The 14,472-nt window shown below is 46.0% G+C and overlaps 1 protein-coding gene across 1 annotated transcript in view; it reads left to right on the top strand.

The window, feature by feature from the left end:
- Window positions 1-14,472, top strand: part of LOC105477053 (O-acyltransferase like protein) — a 76,779-nt gene that overhangs the window by 36,688 nt on the left and 25,619 nt on the right. The window contains exons 6-8 of the mRNA XM_011733373.2: window positions 5,073-5,252; window positions 6,359-6,461; window positions 13,412-13,513. Coding sequence (XP_011731675.2) covers window positions 5,073-5,252; window positions 6,359-6,461; window positions 13,412-13,513 — 385 coding nt within the window. The remainder of the gene's footprint in view (window positions 1-5,072; window positions 5,253-6,358; window positions 6,462-13,411; window positions 13,514-14,472) is intronic.

Below are 14,472 nucleotides of genomic sequence, written 5' to 3'. Positions count from 1 at the left end.
GGCCAACATGGTGAAACCTTGTCTCTACTAAAAATACAAAAATTAGCCAGGCATGGTGGCAGGTGCCTGTAATCCTGGCTATTTGGGAGGCTGAGGCAGGAGAATTGCTTGAACCTGGGAGGCAGAGGTTGCAGTGAGCCAAGATCATGCCACTGTATTCCAGCCTGGGTGACAAGAGCAAGACTCTGTCTCAAAAAAAAAAGAAATTTCAGTGAATGAACTAGAAGGATATGAAGAAATGATAAAGCAGCTTCAGGGAATATGCCTACTGTGGAAGGCATAGAAATTATTTTCTCAGATCCTACTCAGATATTTTTTTTTTTTTTTTTCCAGAGACAGGATCTCCCTCTGTCACCCAGGCTGGAGTGCAGTGGCATGATCTCAGCTCACTTCCACCTCTGCCTCCTGGCTCAAACGATCTTTGTATTTTCAGTAGAGATGGGGTTTTGCCATGTGTTGCCCAGGCTGGTCTCAAGCTCCTGGGCTCAAAGGATCCACTCGCCTCGACCTTCCAAAGTGCCGGGATTTTAGGCGTGAGCCACTGTGCCCGGCCCTATTCGGGTCTTAAGGCAAAAACAAAAATAGTAGCAACACCAACCAAAAGCTCAACAATAAAAACAAAACACATGTTTGTGTAAGCAGAGATATGGTATAAGAAGGAGCCAAGAAGGCCTAGAGGTCCCTGGCACAACCTCTTTCCCAAAGCTGGAAGCAGCTGTAGCAGCCGGGTGGCTTCCTGTGGACCCATCTGTGATGGGAAGCGCTGGCGGTCAGGCTTCCGAACGAGAGGCAATCCTTGCTGTCCTGTAATTCCCACCAGGGGCCCTGGTTTTGCCTTCTAGGGCCCAGAAAATAATCATGCTCTCTTGTTTCTATTGCAGCCCCATCAGATGTTGAGGGCAGTTATGGTGGCTCAGAATCCCTCAATTACTTCACACGATGTGGTTCTAGACCTCTGTCTCTGTGCCACTACCCCCGCAACCCCGCACTCCCGCACTGGCAGCCTATAGACAGTTCCACATTTGGTGTGGCAGAAAGAGCACACGCTTAGGAATCCTGTCACCCAATCAAACCTGCTTTGATTGCTAACTCTGACTGTGGTCACATTGTGTGACCTCTGTGAACCTCAGTTTCCACATGTGTAAAACAGGGGCATATAATGGGATCTGTGGAAGGAATTAAATGAGATCATAAGTACTTACCATCTCCTCCTAAATTCATTCCTTGTTTCCCCATTCTCTTCGGTTAAGCCAGGAGAGGAAAGAAAGGGTAGGGGCTTAAATCTGCCAAGGCTACATGCTTGGGCTGCTCTGACCTCGCTGGGCTGCTCTGACCTCACTCAGTGACCAGTAGAGTCAGCTGGATTGCAGGGACATGCCACGTCCCCAGAGCTGGATTGCAGAGCCCAACCTTTTAAGGCTGGATGACAGGATTTAGGCCAGACATACCTGGTATGGTGTCAGGAACTGAAACTTTAGGTTCCTCACCCAAAATGAGGCACCCTATGATTGGGACATTAAAGTTATGTTACCTTTTTTTATCTGGCACATTTAACTGTGGTCTCAAAATGGGGGTTTTCCATGTTCTGTTGCCATAACAACTTTTTAATTTTTGTACTTAATACCATCAAAGGATGCTGGGCATGGTGGCTCACGCCTATAATCCCAGCATTTTGGGAGGCTGAGGCAGGAAGATTGCTTGCACCCAGGAGTTCAAGACCAGCATGGGCAACGTGGTAAAACCTCGTTTCTACAAAGAAATACAAAAATTAGCTGGGCATGGTGGTGTGTGCCTGTAGTCCCCGCTACCCAGGAGGCCGAGCCAGGAGGATTGCATGAACCTGGAGATGGAGGTTGCAGTGTGACCTGAGTTCATATCACTGCACTCTAGCCTGGGTGACAGAGCCAGACGCTGCCTCAAAAAGAAAAAAACAAAAACATCAAAGGTAAAATACCATGTCTCTGAGTGTTTGAAAATAAAAATCAATTTGGAGAGACTCAGAGATTCAGCATTTTTTTCTCTCTCCACTTTTACGTTAATCAGTGAGTCAAATCAACATAAGACCACCGTGTCTTCTAGAAGTTTGGAGCCAAGTTGGGTATTTGGATTCCTGACTCTTTATCCTCCAAATAACCATTGCATTTGCTTAGAATGGTTTCCTGTTACATGAGCCTGTCCTTTGCTATTTAGATGAGAAAAATATGAGCGAATGTATGAGGAAGTTTTCATGACATACATACATAGCTATGGATTCAGGCCCTGGGCATCAGGGCTCTTACTTAATGGCCTGTTGTTTAAAGTGGGCTCACTGTGGCCGGGCGCGGTGGCTCAAGCCTGTAATCCCAGCACTTTGGGAGGCCGAGATGGGCAGATCACGAGGTCAGGAGGTCGAGACCATCCTGGCTAACACGGTGAAACCCCGTCTCTACTAAAAAACACAAAAACTAGCCGGGCGAGGTGGCGGGTGCCTGTAGTCCCAACTACTCGGGAGGCTGAGGCAGGAGAATGGCGTAAACCTGGGAAGAGGAGCTTGCAGTGAGCTGAGATCCGGCCACTGCACCCCAGCCTTGACGACAGAGCAAGACTCCGTCTCAAAAAAAAAAAAAAAAAAAAAAAAAAAGTGGGCTCACTGTGATTGAACAGAGCAGAAGTGGCTGCAAGGTTTTTTAGAGCATTGTCACAACCAATGGGTCTCAAACTTTGGCGAGCATCAGAGTCACCTGGATGACTATTACAGCACAGATTCCTGGGCCCTGACCCAAAGACTCTGACCTCATAGGTCTGTGGTGGGGCCTGGGAATGTGCATTTCTAATAAGTTCCCAGGTGATGCTGAAGCTGCTGGCTGGGAGACCTCCACTTTGAGAACCGGTGATTGCCTGCATCGTTTCATCCAATCTTCTCCACGTCCTCATGGTTTATAACACTTTCCATTTACAGATGAGCTAAGTGAGTCTCAGGAGCAGTTATTTTCAGAAGCCTTTATAAACCGCTGATGGGTGAGTTCATTCACGAGTAGAATTTAGACAGAAAAACATAATAACAAAACATATTGAGCAATAGCTTGCCACATTAGGCGTCAAACCAGATATTTGATGTTCTAGAATCCTCATTACAACCCTGGTCAAAATTATGCCCATTCTAAAAGTGAAGAAACTGAGGCTCAGGGAGGCTAAAGAAGTTGGCCAAACCTGGCAGAGCCCGGGTCCTGTATCTCTTCACTGCTCGGGAAACTGAGGAGGAGCAGGTGCATCAGCTCTAGGAGACTGTCGTGCTGTACTCATGGCCAATTTCTGAGTGAAAACCCCTGTGAATGAAAAGGGTGGGTGTGGTGACTTCAGACAGAGACGCAATCACAAAGAGTGACTTAAATGGAAATACTTGTATTCACGGCTGGAAATTCAAAATGTTAGGTAATTAAATTCTTCAGTTTAAGAAACTGATTTAGATTTCCAGAGCTTGATTATGAGCCAGACCTTATTTGTGAATAAGTTTTAATTCTGCAAAAACTTCTTTGTGCCCACAATGTTGAAGGCATGGGGCTCTGTCCAGGCAGAAATGGAAGTCTCTTGGAGCCGGCTTGAGCTTGGAGGCCCCTGTTTTGCAATTCCAAACACTTGCTTGGTTCTCAGAATAGGTAAACATTAAATTCTTTAAGAATGGGAATGAATTAAGAAGATGGTATTAACCATTCTTAAAGTGATAGGGCTTAAAATAGTGGTAGGAGGGCCGGGCGCGGTGGCTCAAGCCTGTAATCCCAGCACTTTGGGAGGCCGAGGCGGGCGGATCACAAGGTCAGGAGATCGAGACCACAGTGAAACCCCGTCTCTACTAAAAATACAAAAAATTAGCCGGGCGCGGTGGCGGGCGCCTGTAGTCCCAGCTACTCAGGAGGCTGAGGCAGGAGAATGGCGGGAACCCGGGAGGCGGAGCTTGCAGTGAGCCGAGATCGCGCCACTGCACTCCAGCCTGGGCAACAGCGTGAGACTCCGTCTCAAAAAAAAAAAAAAAAAAAAAAAAAAAAATAGTGGTAGGAGTAGCTGCGTTCTCAAGAGTACATACTGTGGGTTGCCTCTGTTTAATGTGATCTATAAGCATTATCTCATTTGTTCTTCATGATAATCCTATAAAATCTACTTTGATTATTTTGCAGATGTGGAAACTTAGACACAGAGAAGTTAATTCACTTGCCGGGGGGGGTCACAGAGCTGATAAGTGACAGAATCAGAGCCACGAGCATCTGGCTGTATAGCCTGTGCCCTAAGCTCCTGTGCCAGCAGTCCCTCTGTTTTTGTGCCTATACTTTGACCTACATTATTTATTATTATTATTATTATTATTATTATTATTTTTGAGATGGAGTCTCACTCTGTCACCCAGGCTAGAAAGCAATGGTGCAATCTTGGCTCACTGCAACCTCCACCTCCTGGGTTCAAGTAATTCTCCTGCCTCAGCTTCTGGAGTAGCTGGAACTACAGGCATGCGCACCACGTCCAGCTAACTGTTTTGTATTTTCAGTAGAGATGAGGTTTCATGTTGGTCAGGCTGGTCTCAAACTTCTGACCTCAACTGATCCACCTGCCTTGGCCTCCGAAAGTGTTGGGATTACAGGCGTGAGCCACCATGCCCAGCTCATTATTCATAAGCAACTAGTCCTCAGAATTGCAGGGGTGTTCTTTCACGTGAAGTGCTTGCTTTGTGGATCACATCGATTCTTACTGATGTCTGCGTTCTCCTTCCCTCAACTCTTCATCAAGCAGGACTGGGGTCAGGGGTTGGCATCTCTGGGGCCTGAGCTTGGGCAGCGTATTCTGCACAAAGCATGTGGGGCACCAAACTCAGGTCAAGTCTGTTAGCGAAAGTCAAGATTCAAAAGGGAGGGATACTAAGTATGAAAGTCCACAGATAGATCAAGAGGGAACCGTGGAGGCTGAGCTGAGAAGCCCACGGTCAGAGCAAGAGAGCCTCCGTGTAACTGCCAAGATCTGTGGATTGCACTTTGGTTCTTGTTGCGGGGCGGTGTGTGGATACCCTGGCAGTCAGGGTGGACAGTAACACCTTTGCTCTTGCCCAGGGTTTCTAGGAGCCATGGTTCATGCTCTGGAGTGCTTTTCTTGGCAGAAGAATGTGCCAGCCATCTGGACTACAAAGACACCAGGCAGCACCTGCTCTGCACTGAATGGCATTCGTGTTTTGAGTCTTCTGTGGATCATCTCGGGACATACCAGTCAGATGACTGCATGGCTGTCTTTGGGTGCGGAGAGTTGATGAGCCTTTACTCTGGGAGCAGTCAGGGAAGAGACACTCTTTGGTATGGCGGGATCATGGTGGCCAAAGGATGGGGGTCTGGCAGCCTTCCCACGAGCAGCCTTCCTTCTGTTTTAGAGACACTGTGTGTGACCTCCCATCAGTAAGGTTTCCAGGCCAGTGTCTAGTGGCTCATTTCACTCTCTCTAGGTACAAATCAGGCACCTGGCTGCCAGGTGAATACTGATACCTGGGTATTGTATTTTCGTTATCCAAAAAGCCGAGTTCTCTCTCATCATGGTTAACGAAGCCAGGACCTAACATTTATTTTTCCTTGAAAAGCAGACAAGCATAAATAAAAATGGTCCACTAATATCAAATCAGTGTTTCTCCACCTTCTTCTTGCTGCTACCGTCCTGAAGCGCTCCTATCAATAATAGTGGTACTCTCTAAACAGGGGGCAAACACAGCCCAGGGCAGATTGAAGAAGCCTCCTGGGTGATCTGTACCAGCCCATGATAGGTAGTGCTACAGTCCAAGGGGGTTGTGGCCACTGTGACTGCACGAAGGAGCTTAAAGCTCCTGAACGACGGTTAGGGACCTCAGTCACCACCTTTTATTCCCAGTCTAACTTCTCCTCCTACATGAATTACAGTGATTCTTCTTCTTCTTTTTTCTTTCTTTTTTTTTTTTTTTTTTTGAGACGGAGTCTCACTCTGTTACCCCCTGGGCTGGAGTACAATGGCGTGATCTTGGCTCACTGCAACCTCCACCTCCCAGGTTCAAGCGATTCTCCTGTCTCAGCCTCCCAAGTAGCTGGGATTATAGGCGCCCACCACCACAGCCGGCTAATTTTTTGTATTTTTAGTAGACACGGGGTTTCACTATGTTGGCCAGGCTGGTCTCGAACTCCTGACCTCGTGATCCACCTGCCTTGGCCTCCCAAGTGCTGGGATTACAGGCATGAGCCATCGGCCCGGCCTATAGTGATTCTTAAAACCTGCCCAGTACAACCAAAAGTTGAAGGTGTTCCTCTTGCTTTTTCTGAAAAGAGAAATCACATGATTTTCTTCTATGAAATAAAAAGACACTGCTTTTTAATGTTTGTTACAGATAATGTGCTTGAATGGAAAAGCAGAGTGCTTAGAAACCCACTGTACATTTACTCTCGGAGCGGTCCCTTCTATCTTGGAGTTGATACATTTTTCCTGATCAGGTAATAAGGTTGAACTATGTTTTCACTGCTGTGGGGCTTGTGGTGTTTGTTCTGGGATGTGTGTGTGCGTATGTGTTACCATTCTCACTCTAATGAGAAAAGCTGAATGACCCACATTTATTCACCTGGGCCTTTGTCCATTTCTAGACGGTACTGTTGTCACAAGAGATTCTCCACTGTACCTTCAGTTTATTACATGAGTTACGATGGCTCTATAACACAGGCCTTTTACAAACATTGATTGTATTCATCAAAATTGTTTATTTCAGTACTTCTCAAAGTCTGACCCACAGAGTAGTACAGGTGCTTGATGAAGTTCTGAATTCTCGCTATAGCGAAATGGGAAAAATTCAGAAAATGGCATGATGTTTCAGAAAGTTATGTTTATTTATATGAACTATTAAGAGGTAAAATTTCTTAATTGAGAAGTGTCGGGCACTGTGGTAAGCACTTCGAAATAGTATCTCATTTAATCCTCATGAAAATTCTAATTTTTGTTTTTAAAAATTGGGGTAAAATTTACATAACAAAATTAACCACTCAGTGTAAAATTTCGGGCATTTAATACATTTACGATATTGTGCAACCCCCCCCCTTTTTTTTTTTTTTTTGAGATAGAGTCTCACTCTGTCGTCCAGGCTGGAATACAGTGGCACAATTTCGGCTCACCACAACCTCTGCCTCCTGGGTTCAAGTGATTCTCCTGCCTCAGCCTCCCAAGTAGCTGGAACTACAGGTGCTTGCCACCACACCTGGCTAATTTTTATATTTTTAGTAGAGATGGGGTTTTGCCACGTTGGCCAGGCTGGTCTCAAACTCCTGACCTCAGGTGATCTGTTCACCTTGGCCTCCCAAAATGCTAGGATTACAGGAGTGAGCCACTGCACCCAGCCTGTGCAACTACTTTTATCTACTTCCAAAGGTCTGAGAAGGCTTGTCTGATGGAAGAGGTGCTATTTCAGCTGGGATCAGAATGGCAAGAAGGAGCTGGCCATGGGAAAATCTGAGATAAGAAAGTTCAGGCAAAGGGTCAATTAGTGCAAAAGTGCTCAGGCAAGAGCGGGGAGCCTTGTTAAGGAGAAGAAAGAAGGGTGAAGCTTAGTGAAGGTGAGGAAGAGTGGCAGAAAACCCAAGAGAAGGGCAAGGGTAGACCATGGGGGACCTTGTAACAACACTAAGGAGTTTAGACTTCAGTCTTGGTGGAACGGGAAGGAGTGAGAGAGCTTGTTTTAATCTGGACAGTGATGTGATCTGATTTATTGGAAAGATGATCGCTCTGGCTCCTATGTGAGTAATGCACCTAAGAAGGGCAAGAGTGGAAGCAGGATTGACGAGGATCGATTTGCCCTATTTCAGATGAGAAATGGTAAGGCTGGGGTGGTGGTGGCTGGAATCAAGAAAGAAGGTCACATTCAGGATATGTTTAAGATGTGGAATTGCTAAGGCTTGTTGATGCATCAGATGTGACATGTGAGAAAAGAGACGAGTTGAGGATGATTTCTAGATTTTGGTTTCAGTGTCTGAGTCGATGGTGATGGCATTCATTAAGATGGGAAAGATGGGAGGAGAAGCTGGGTCTGGAGGGAAAACTGAGCTTTCTGTTTTGGATGAATTAAGATGAAGAGGCCTTTTAGACAGCCATGTAGAAATGGCAGGTGAGCAGCTGACGTATCATAAGTCATATCATAACTTGTGATATGATAGCTGATATTCATAAGTCATATCATAACTCGTGATATGGTAGCCGACATTCATAAGTCATATTGTAACTTGTGAGATGGTAGCTGACATTCGTAAGTCATCTCGTAACTCGTGATATAGCTGACATTCATAAGTCATATCATAACTTGTGATATGGTAGCTGACATTCGTAAGTCATATTATAACTTGTGATATGATAGCTGACATTTATTTGTAAGTCATATCATAACTCATGATATGGTAGCTGACATTCATAAGTCATATCATAACTTGTGATATGATAGCTGATATTCATAAGTCATATCATAACTTGTGATATGGTAGCCGACATTCATAAGTCATATTGTAACTTGTGATGTGGTACCTGACATTCGTAAGTCATATCGTAACTCGTGATATAGCTGACATTCATAAGTTATATCATAACTGTGATATGGTAGCTGACATTCATAAGTCATATCATAACTGTGATATGGTAGCTGACATTCGTAAGTCGGGAGATCAGTGGAAACATCAAGCCTGGAGACGTAAATTTTGGAGTCCTTGGGATACAGGAGGCATTTAAAGCCACAGTATTGAATCTGATCACATTAAGGGGAGAATGGAATGACCGATGGGGACTGAAGGCCAGGACCTCTGGTGTTCCAACCTTTAGAAGCTGAGAAGAACCCACAAAGGAGTCTGAGAATGAATGACCAGTGAAATGGGGCACAAGTCAGACACTGCGGGGACCAGGAAGCCAAGAGAAGAAAGCGCCTCAAGAAGGAATGCTGTGGTCAGCGGGGCCCAGCGCTCCGGGAGTTCATTGTGTAAAGAAACAATCTTTGACTTTGGCAACCAGAAGCCTTTTGGTGACATTGTCAGGAGCAGGGTCAGTGGCGTGGTGGACATGGAAGTCTGGGGGAGTGGGGTGAGGATGGGAGGATGTAGACACAATGACTTTGGACAACTCTTTCAAGATGTTTTGCTGTTTTAGGGAGCAAAGAAATGGAGTGGAGCTGGACTCTGTACGGGGCACAAAGAAAGGCTGTTAAAAGAGAAGGGACCCAAGACATATCTGTGGTATGTTGAGAATGACTGAGGAGAAAGGGGCAAACTGATGGCTGCTGGAGATGCTATTGTCGGCCAAACTACAAGAGCCACAGAGCAATGTTTTCATAAGTGCCCCCATTTTTTAAAAAAGGCCACTAAGGCCAGGCATGGTGGCTCACACCTGTAATCTCAGCACTTTGGGAGCCCAAGGCAGGCGAATTGCTTGAGGCCAGGAGTTCAAGATCAGCCTGGACAACATGACGGAGCCACGTTTCTGCTAAAAATACAGAAATTAGGTGGGCGTGGTAATCCCAGCTACTCAGGAGGCTGAGGCAAGAGAATTGCTTGAACCCAGGAGGCGGAGGTTACAGTGAGCCAAGATCGTGCCACTGCACTCCAGCCTGTGCAACAGTGAGACTCTGTCTTGGGAAAAAAAAAAAAAAAGTCATTAAATTCAAATGTGTGTGACCCACCCAGTTAGGGGAGAACTAGCTCCCATGCTGCACAGAACAACGGTAAGGGATTACTAATCACCAGCCATCTTCTGTGCCACCTACCTCCCTAACAGCCTGGTTGCTTGATTCCTGTTCTCCTTCAAGTTTTTACACAGCAAAACCTTCCTCGTCCCCTCTCTTTGAAGTGCAACTACCCAGCCTTCTAGACTTCATTTTTTCTATTTATCCACATACTATAGCTGCCATTTTTGATTGATTAATTGTCTGTGTCCTTTCAGTAGAATGTAAGGCATAAAGTTTGTTTTTCTGTTTTGTGTACTGCTGTGTTACCAGGTCACTGAGGCAGTGCTAGCCACAGAGTATGTTCAATAAGTCATTGTTGAAATGAATGATTTCTTGTCTTATCTCCAAAATCTGGTGTGTGAGTTTCTTGTGGTAATGCTGAGAAAGAGGGATGCAGAATGAGCTCAGACCTATCCATTAAGGATCATGCTAGGAGGTGGCAAGTAGCCCAGACAGGCCAGGCTCAGGGTCCACAGTATGCAGCAAACCAGCAGTGATAGGGGAACCCCTGGGTTCCAGACTTTCCAAGAGGGCAGCACTGGGTCTCACCAGGCAGAGGAAGCCCAGCTGCAGAAGACCGGGAGTGGGCCCCTGGAGAACGGGGAGGTCTGCCCACAGGGCAGCAGGCAAAGACCAGAACTCTGTTCCCTATAAGCCAGGCAAAAACAACTGTATGCTAGGATGGGACTGACTGGCAGGGTCCAAGCCCTGGGAGGGACACCGGCACAGACAGATCGGGATGGCAGGCACCGAAGCCAAACTCATTCTGGAGACTAGAAAAGCTGTCACTAGGATGGAAAGATAGAGGGCACGAAAGGCCACTGGTCATCTCTGGATCATCAGTGGGAATCCGAGACACCAGAGAAGCCACCAGGTCAGTCCTGAGATATCTAAAGCACAGGCCAAGGCTATTGAGATACCAAACAGCCCAGAAAACTACAAATATATAAAGATGACGTATCTGCCACCTGGATTGGTCTGGGGTCAGGGAGGGCCGTGCCTTGCCTTATGTCAGTGGTCCTCAGACAGCCATCCCACTGCAAATTCACCAGCATCACCTGGAATTGGTAGAAGTGCAAATTCTTGGGCACCACCCCAGACCCACTGAATCAGACTTTCTGGGGGCATGGGTCCAGCAGTCTGGACTGTCAGAAGCTCTCCGGGTTGTGCCTGCTGAAGCCTGAAAAGCTCTGTGTGAGCCCAGGCAGGAAGAGCTGAGGCCAACAGAGGTGGCGGAAGCCGGGCAGATTCTGACAGCAGCCTAGAGACGGAGAAGTACATTTCTTTTCTCTTTATCTCTGTTTGCTTCCATTTCTCACCATCAGTCTCCGTGACTGTCTTTTTCTCCTTTTCCTTCAGTTTTTATTGTATTACTTTCAAAGGTTCACATTTTCTTTTGAACAATGGAACCATTATTAATAGTGATACCTAGTATTGCCATTATGCTAAGAGCTTGAAATCTTTTATCCCATGCAATTCTCACAATAAACCTATAAAGCTGGTACACATATCATCCCCATTTTTACAGATGAGAAACTTCTTGATGTTCAGTAATGAGGTGATTTGTCCAAGTCTACACAGCTAGTAAGGTTAGAATTAGAGCTTAAGTGTAGCTTGTTTCACAAGGAAACCATGTCTTACTCACTTTGTCACTGATATTTACATAGCAAAACCAAAGCTTTCTGATTATCCTGAAGAATAATTAGTTGGCGACTGTTTTGTAATCCTCTCCTACCTCTCGGGCTGACTTCATCTATCACTAGTGCGTGCTTTTCTCTGTTGCAGTGCGTTCAAGTCTTTGGGTCTTAGCCCCGTGGAGCTAGTTATCTTGCTTACAGCCTGTTTTCCTGCCAGCCTTTCTTGCAGCCCTCTCTTGATGAACTTGCAAGCCGGGAGGTGCGTGCCCACACACACAACGAGGCCCAGGTTTTGCTTAGCAACCGTGCTGGCAGAGCGGGAGCCAGTCACTCTGAAAAGAAAGAATTGCCCTGATTTATCCTTTCCTGAAATTAAGAGGAGGCCGGAATCAGAATTGGCTGCCCTGCTTCCCCCTCTTAGCACTGTCTTTTAGATGTCTCTATAAATTTTGTTCCTATTTAATGAGTCCAAGTTGCTGCTTTTCAAAGGAAAATCTGGCAGGCAGAGAATAGAGACATTCTCCAACCCTGCCTGATCCCTTCCAAGTCCCACCCAACCCACGGCTTTGTTTCGCAATAGGAAATACATTAGCTCCTTAGGGAAACACCCACAAGGATCGCTGGTACAAATGTCAAAAGGTTGAGAAACTCACATACTTGCTTACCATCCAGTTGCAATTAAAAGGCATCACTTTGGTTTCTTTAGCTGCACATTCTGGGTAATGAATTTGTCATCAGGGTGTGTTGGTTAAGAATTCTGCGATCTTGGGCAACCCTCTTAATAATCTGTAGGTCTCACTTTTCCCATCAGAGAAGCAGGAATGATAGTATCTTCCTTTTTACCTAATAGAGCTGTTTATTCATCTATTCAATCATTCACTCAACAAACAACTATTTATTTATTTTTTTGAGATGGAGTCTCGCTATGTCATCCAGGCTGGAGTACAGTGGCATGATCTCAGCTCACTGCAACCTCCGCCTCCCAGGTTCAAACGATTCTCCTGCCTCAGCCCCCTGAGTAGCTGGGACTACAGGCATATGCCACCACGCTCAGCAAATTTTTATATTTTTATTAGACGTGGTGTTTTGCCATGTTGGCCAGGCTGGTCTTGAACTCCTGACCTCAGGTGATCCACCCATCTCCCAAAGTGCTGGGATTACAGGTGTGAGTCACTGGGTCCTGCCAACAAACGTTTTTTGCAAAGTAGTTTGGTACGACTGGAGAAGGAAAAGCAATCTCATTAGCGAAAGTACTTTGAAAGTCACGTGCTTCTACACAAATGGAAAGTCTTGGTGTTATTATTTCAAAAGACCCAATGGTGGTTGTTAATAGTGGTCAACAAATCTTTCTGTCTCCCTCCCTTTTGGGCACCTGGCAACATTCCACTTCCTGGCCCCATTGTGATTGGGTGGGTCACATCATTAGTTCTGACCAAGTGGTACCTGGTATTGCCATTATGCTAAGTGCTTTAAACTCTTATGCTAAGAGCTTTAAACGTGACACTTTTAGATTAGACAGTTTCATTGCTAGTTTGTGGCCCTCCAGAAGGCTGTTGTCATCTTCCATGGTCACTGGTGAGGTTTCAGACGGTGGCTGCTCTGTCAACCTGGGCATGCAGCATGAGCAAGAATAAACCAATTGTTTTTGGCTGGGTGCGGTGACTCACACTTGTAATCCCAGCACTTTGGGAGGCTGAGGCGGGCGGATCATGAGGTCAGGAGTTCAAGACCAGTGTGGGCAACATAGTGAAACACCGTCTCTACTAAAAATACAACAATTAGCTAGGTGTGGTGGTAGGCGCCTCTAATCCCAGCTGAGGCAGGAGAATTGCTTGAACCCGAGAGGCGGAGGTTGCAGTGAGCCGAGATTACACCACTGCACTTCAGCCTGGGTGACAGTGGTAGACACCATCTAAAAAAAAAAAAAATTATTTTAAGACTTGGAGGTGCTTTGTTAATGCATCATAATTTATTCTATCCAGATTGGGACAACCAAATGAATCAATCAGTGAACTGTATTATTGATAAGTAATTCCTGTGACAATTCTTCTTTCTCTTTTAGTGGTTGGTTAAGTGCAAGGTCGTTTTTAAAGATGCATCAGAATTCAGACAAAGAAATAACCCCTAAAGTCATACTCAGATACTTTCTCAGTCGCCTGGCAAGGTAGGTGTCACGTGTGTCTGTGTGAAGAGAGTCCACCGAACAGGCTTTGTGTGAACAACAAGGCTGTTTATTTCACCTGGGTGCAGGTGGGCTGAGTCCGAAAACAGAGTCAGCAAGGGGTGGTGGGATTATCATTAGTTCTTATAGGTTTGGGGATAGGCAGTGGAGTTAGGAGCAATGTTTTGTGGGCAGGGGGTGGATCTCACAAAGTACATTCTCAAGGGTGGGGAGAATTAAAAAGAACCTTCTAAAGGGTGGGGAGATTACAAAGAACCTTCTTAAGGGTGGGGGAGATTACAAAGTACATTGATCAGTTAGGGTGGGGCAGAAACAAATCACAATGGTGGAATGTCATCAGTTGAGGCTATTTTCACTTCTTTTGTGGATCTTCAGTTGCTTCAGGCCATCTCGGTGTATACGTGAAGGTCACAGGGGATATGATGGCTTAGCTTGGGCTCAGAGGCCTGACAGTAGGTTTATTTACATAATTTCTCAATTCCTCATTGCTGTGTAATAATTTATTAGTTTTCTGTCTTTAACCTTCTTTTAAAAGAATTTCCAGGGCCGGGCGCGGTGGCTCAAGCCTGTAATCCCAGCACTTTGGGAGGCCGAGACGGGCGGATCACGAGGTCAGGAGATCGAGACCATCCTGGCGAACACGGTGAAACCCCGTCTCTACTAAAGAAATACAAAAAACTAGCCGGGCGAGGTGGCGGGCGCCTGTAGTCCCAGCTACTCTGGAGGCTGAGGCCGGAGAATGGCGTGAACCCGGGAGGCGGAGCTTGCAGTGAGCTGAGATCCGGCCACTGCACTCCAGCCTGGGCTACAGAGCGAGACTCCGTCTCAAAAAAAAAAAAAAATAAATAAAATAAAATAAAATAAAATAAAATAAAAGAATTTCCAGGCCGGGCGCAGTGGCTCAAGCCTGTAATCCCAGCACTTTGGGAGGCCGAGACGGG

Source organism: Macaca nemestrina, chromosome 19 (assembly GCF_043159975.1).
Source record: "Macaca nemestrina isolate mMacNem1 chromosome 19, mMacNem.hap1, whole genome shotgun sequence".
NCBI lineage: Eukaryota > Metazoa > Chordata > Mammalia > Primates > Cercopithecidae > Macaca > Macaca nemestrina.
This window is presented reverse-complemented; position numbering and strand designations above follow the sequence as displayed.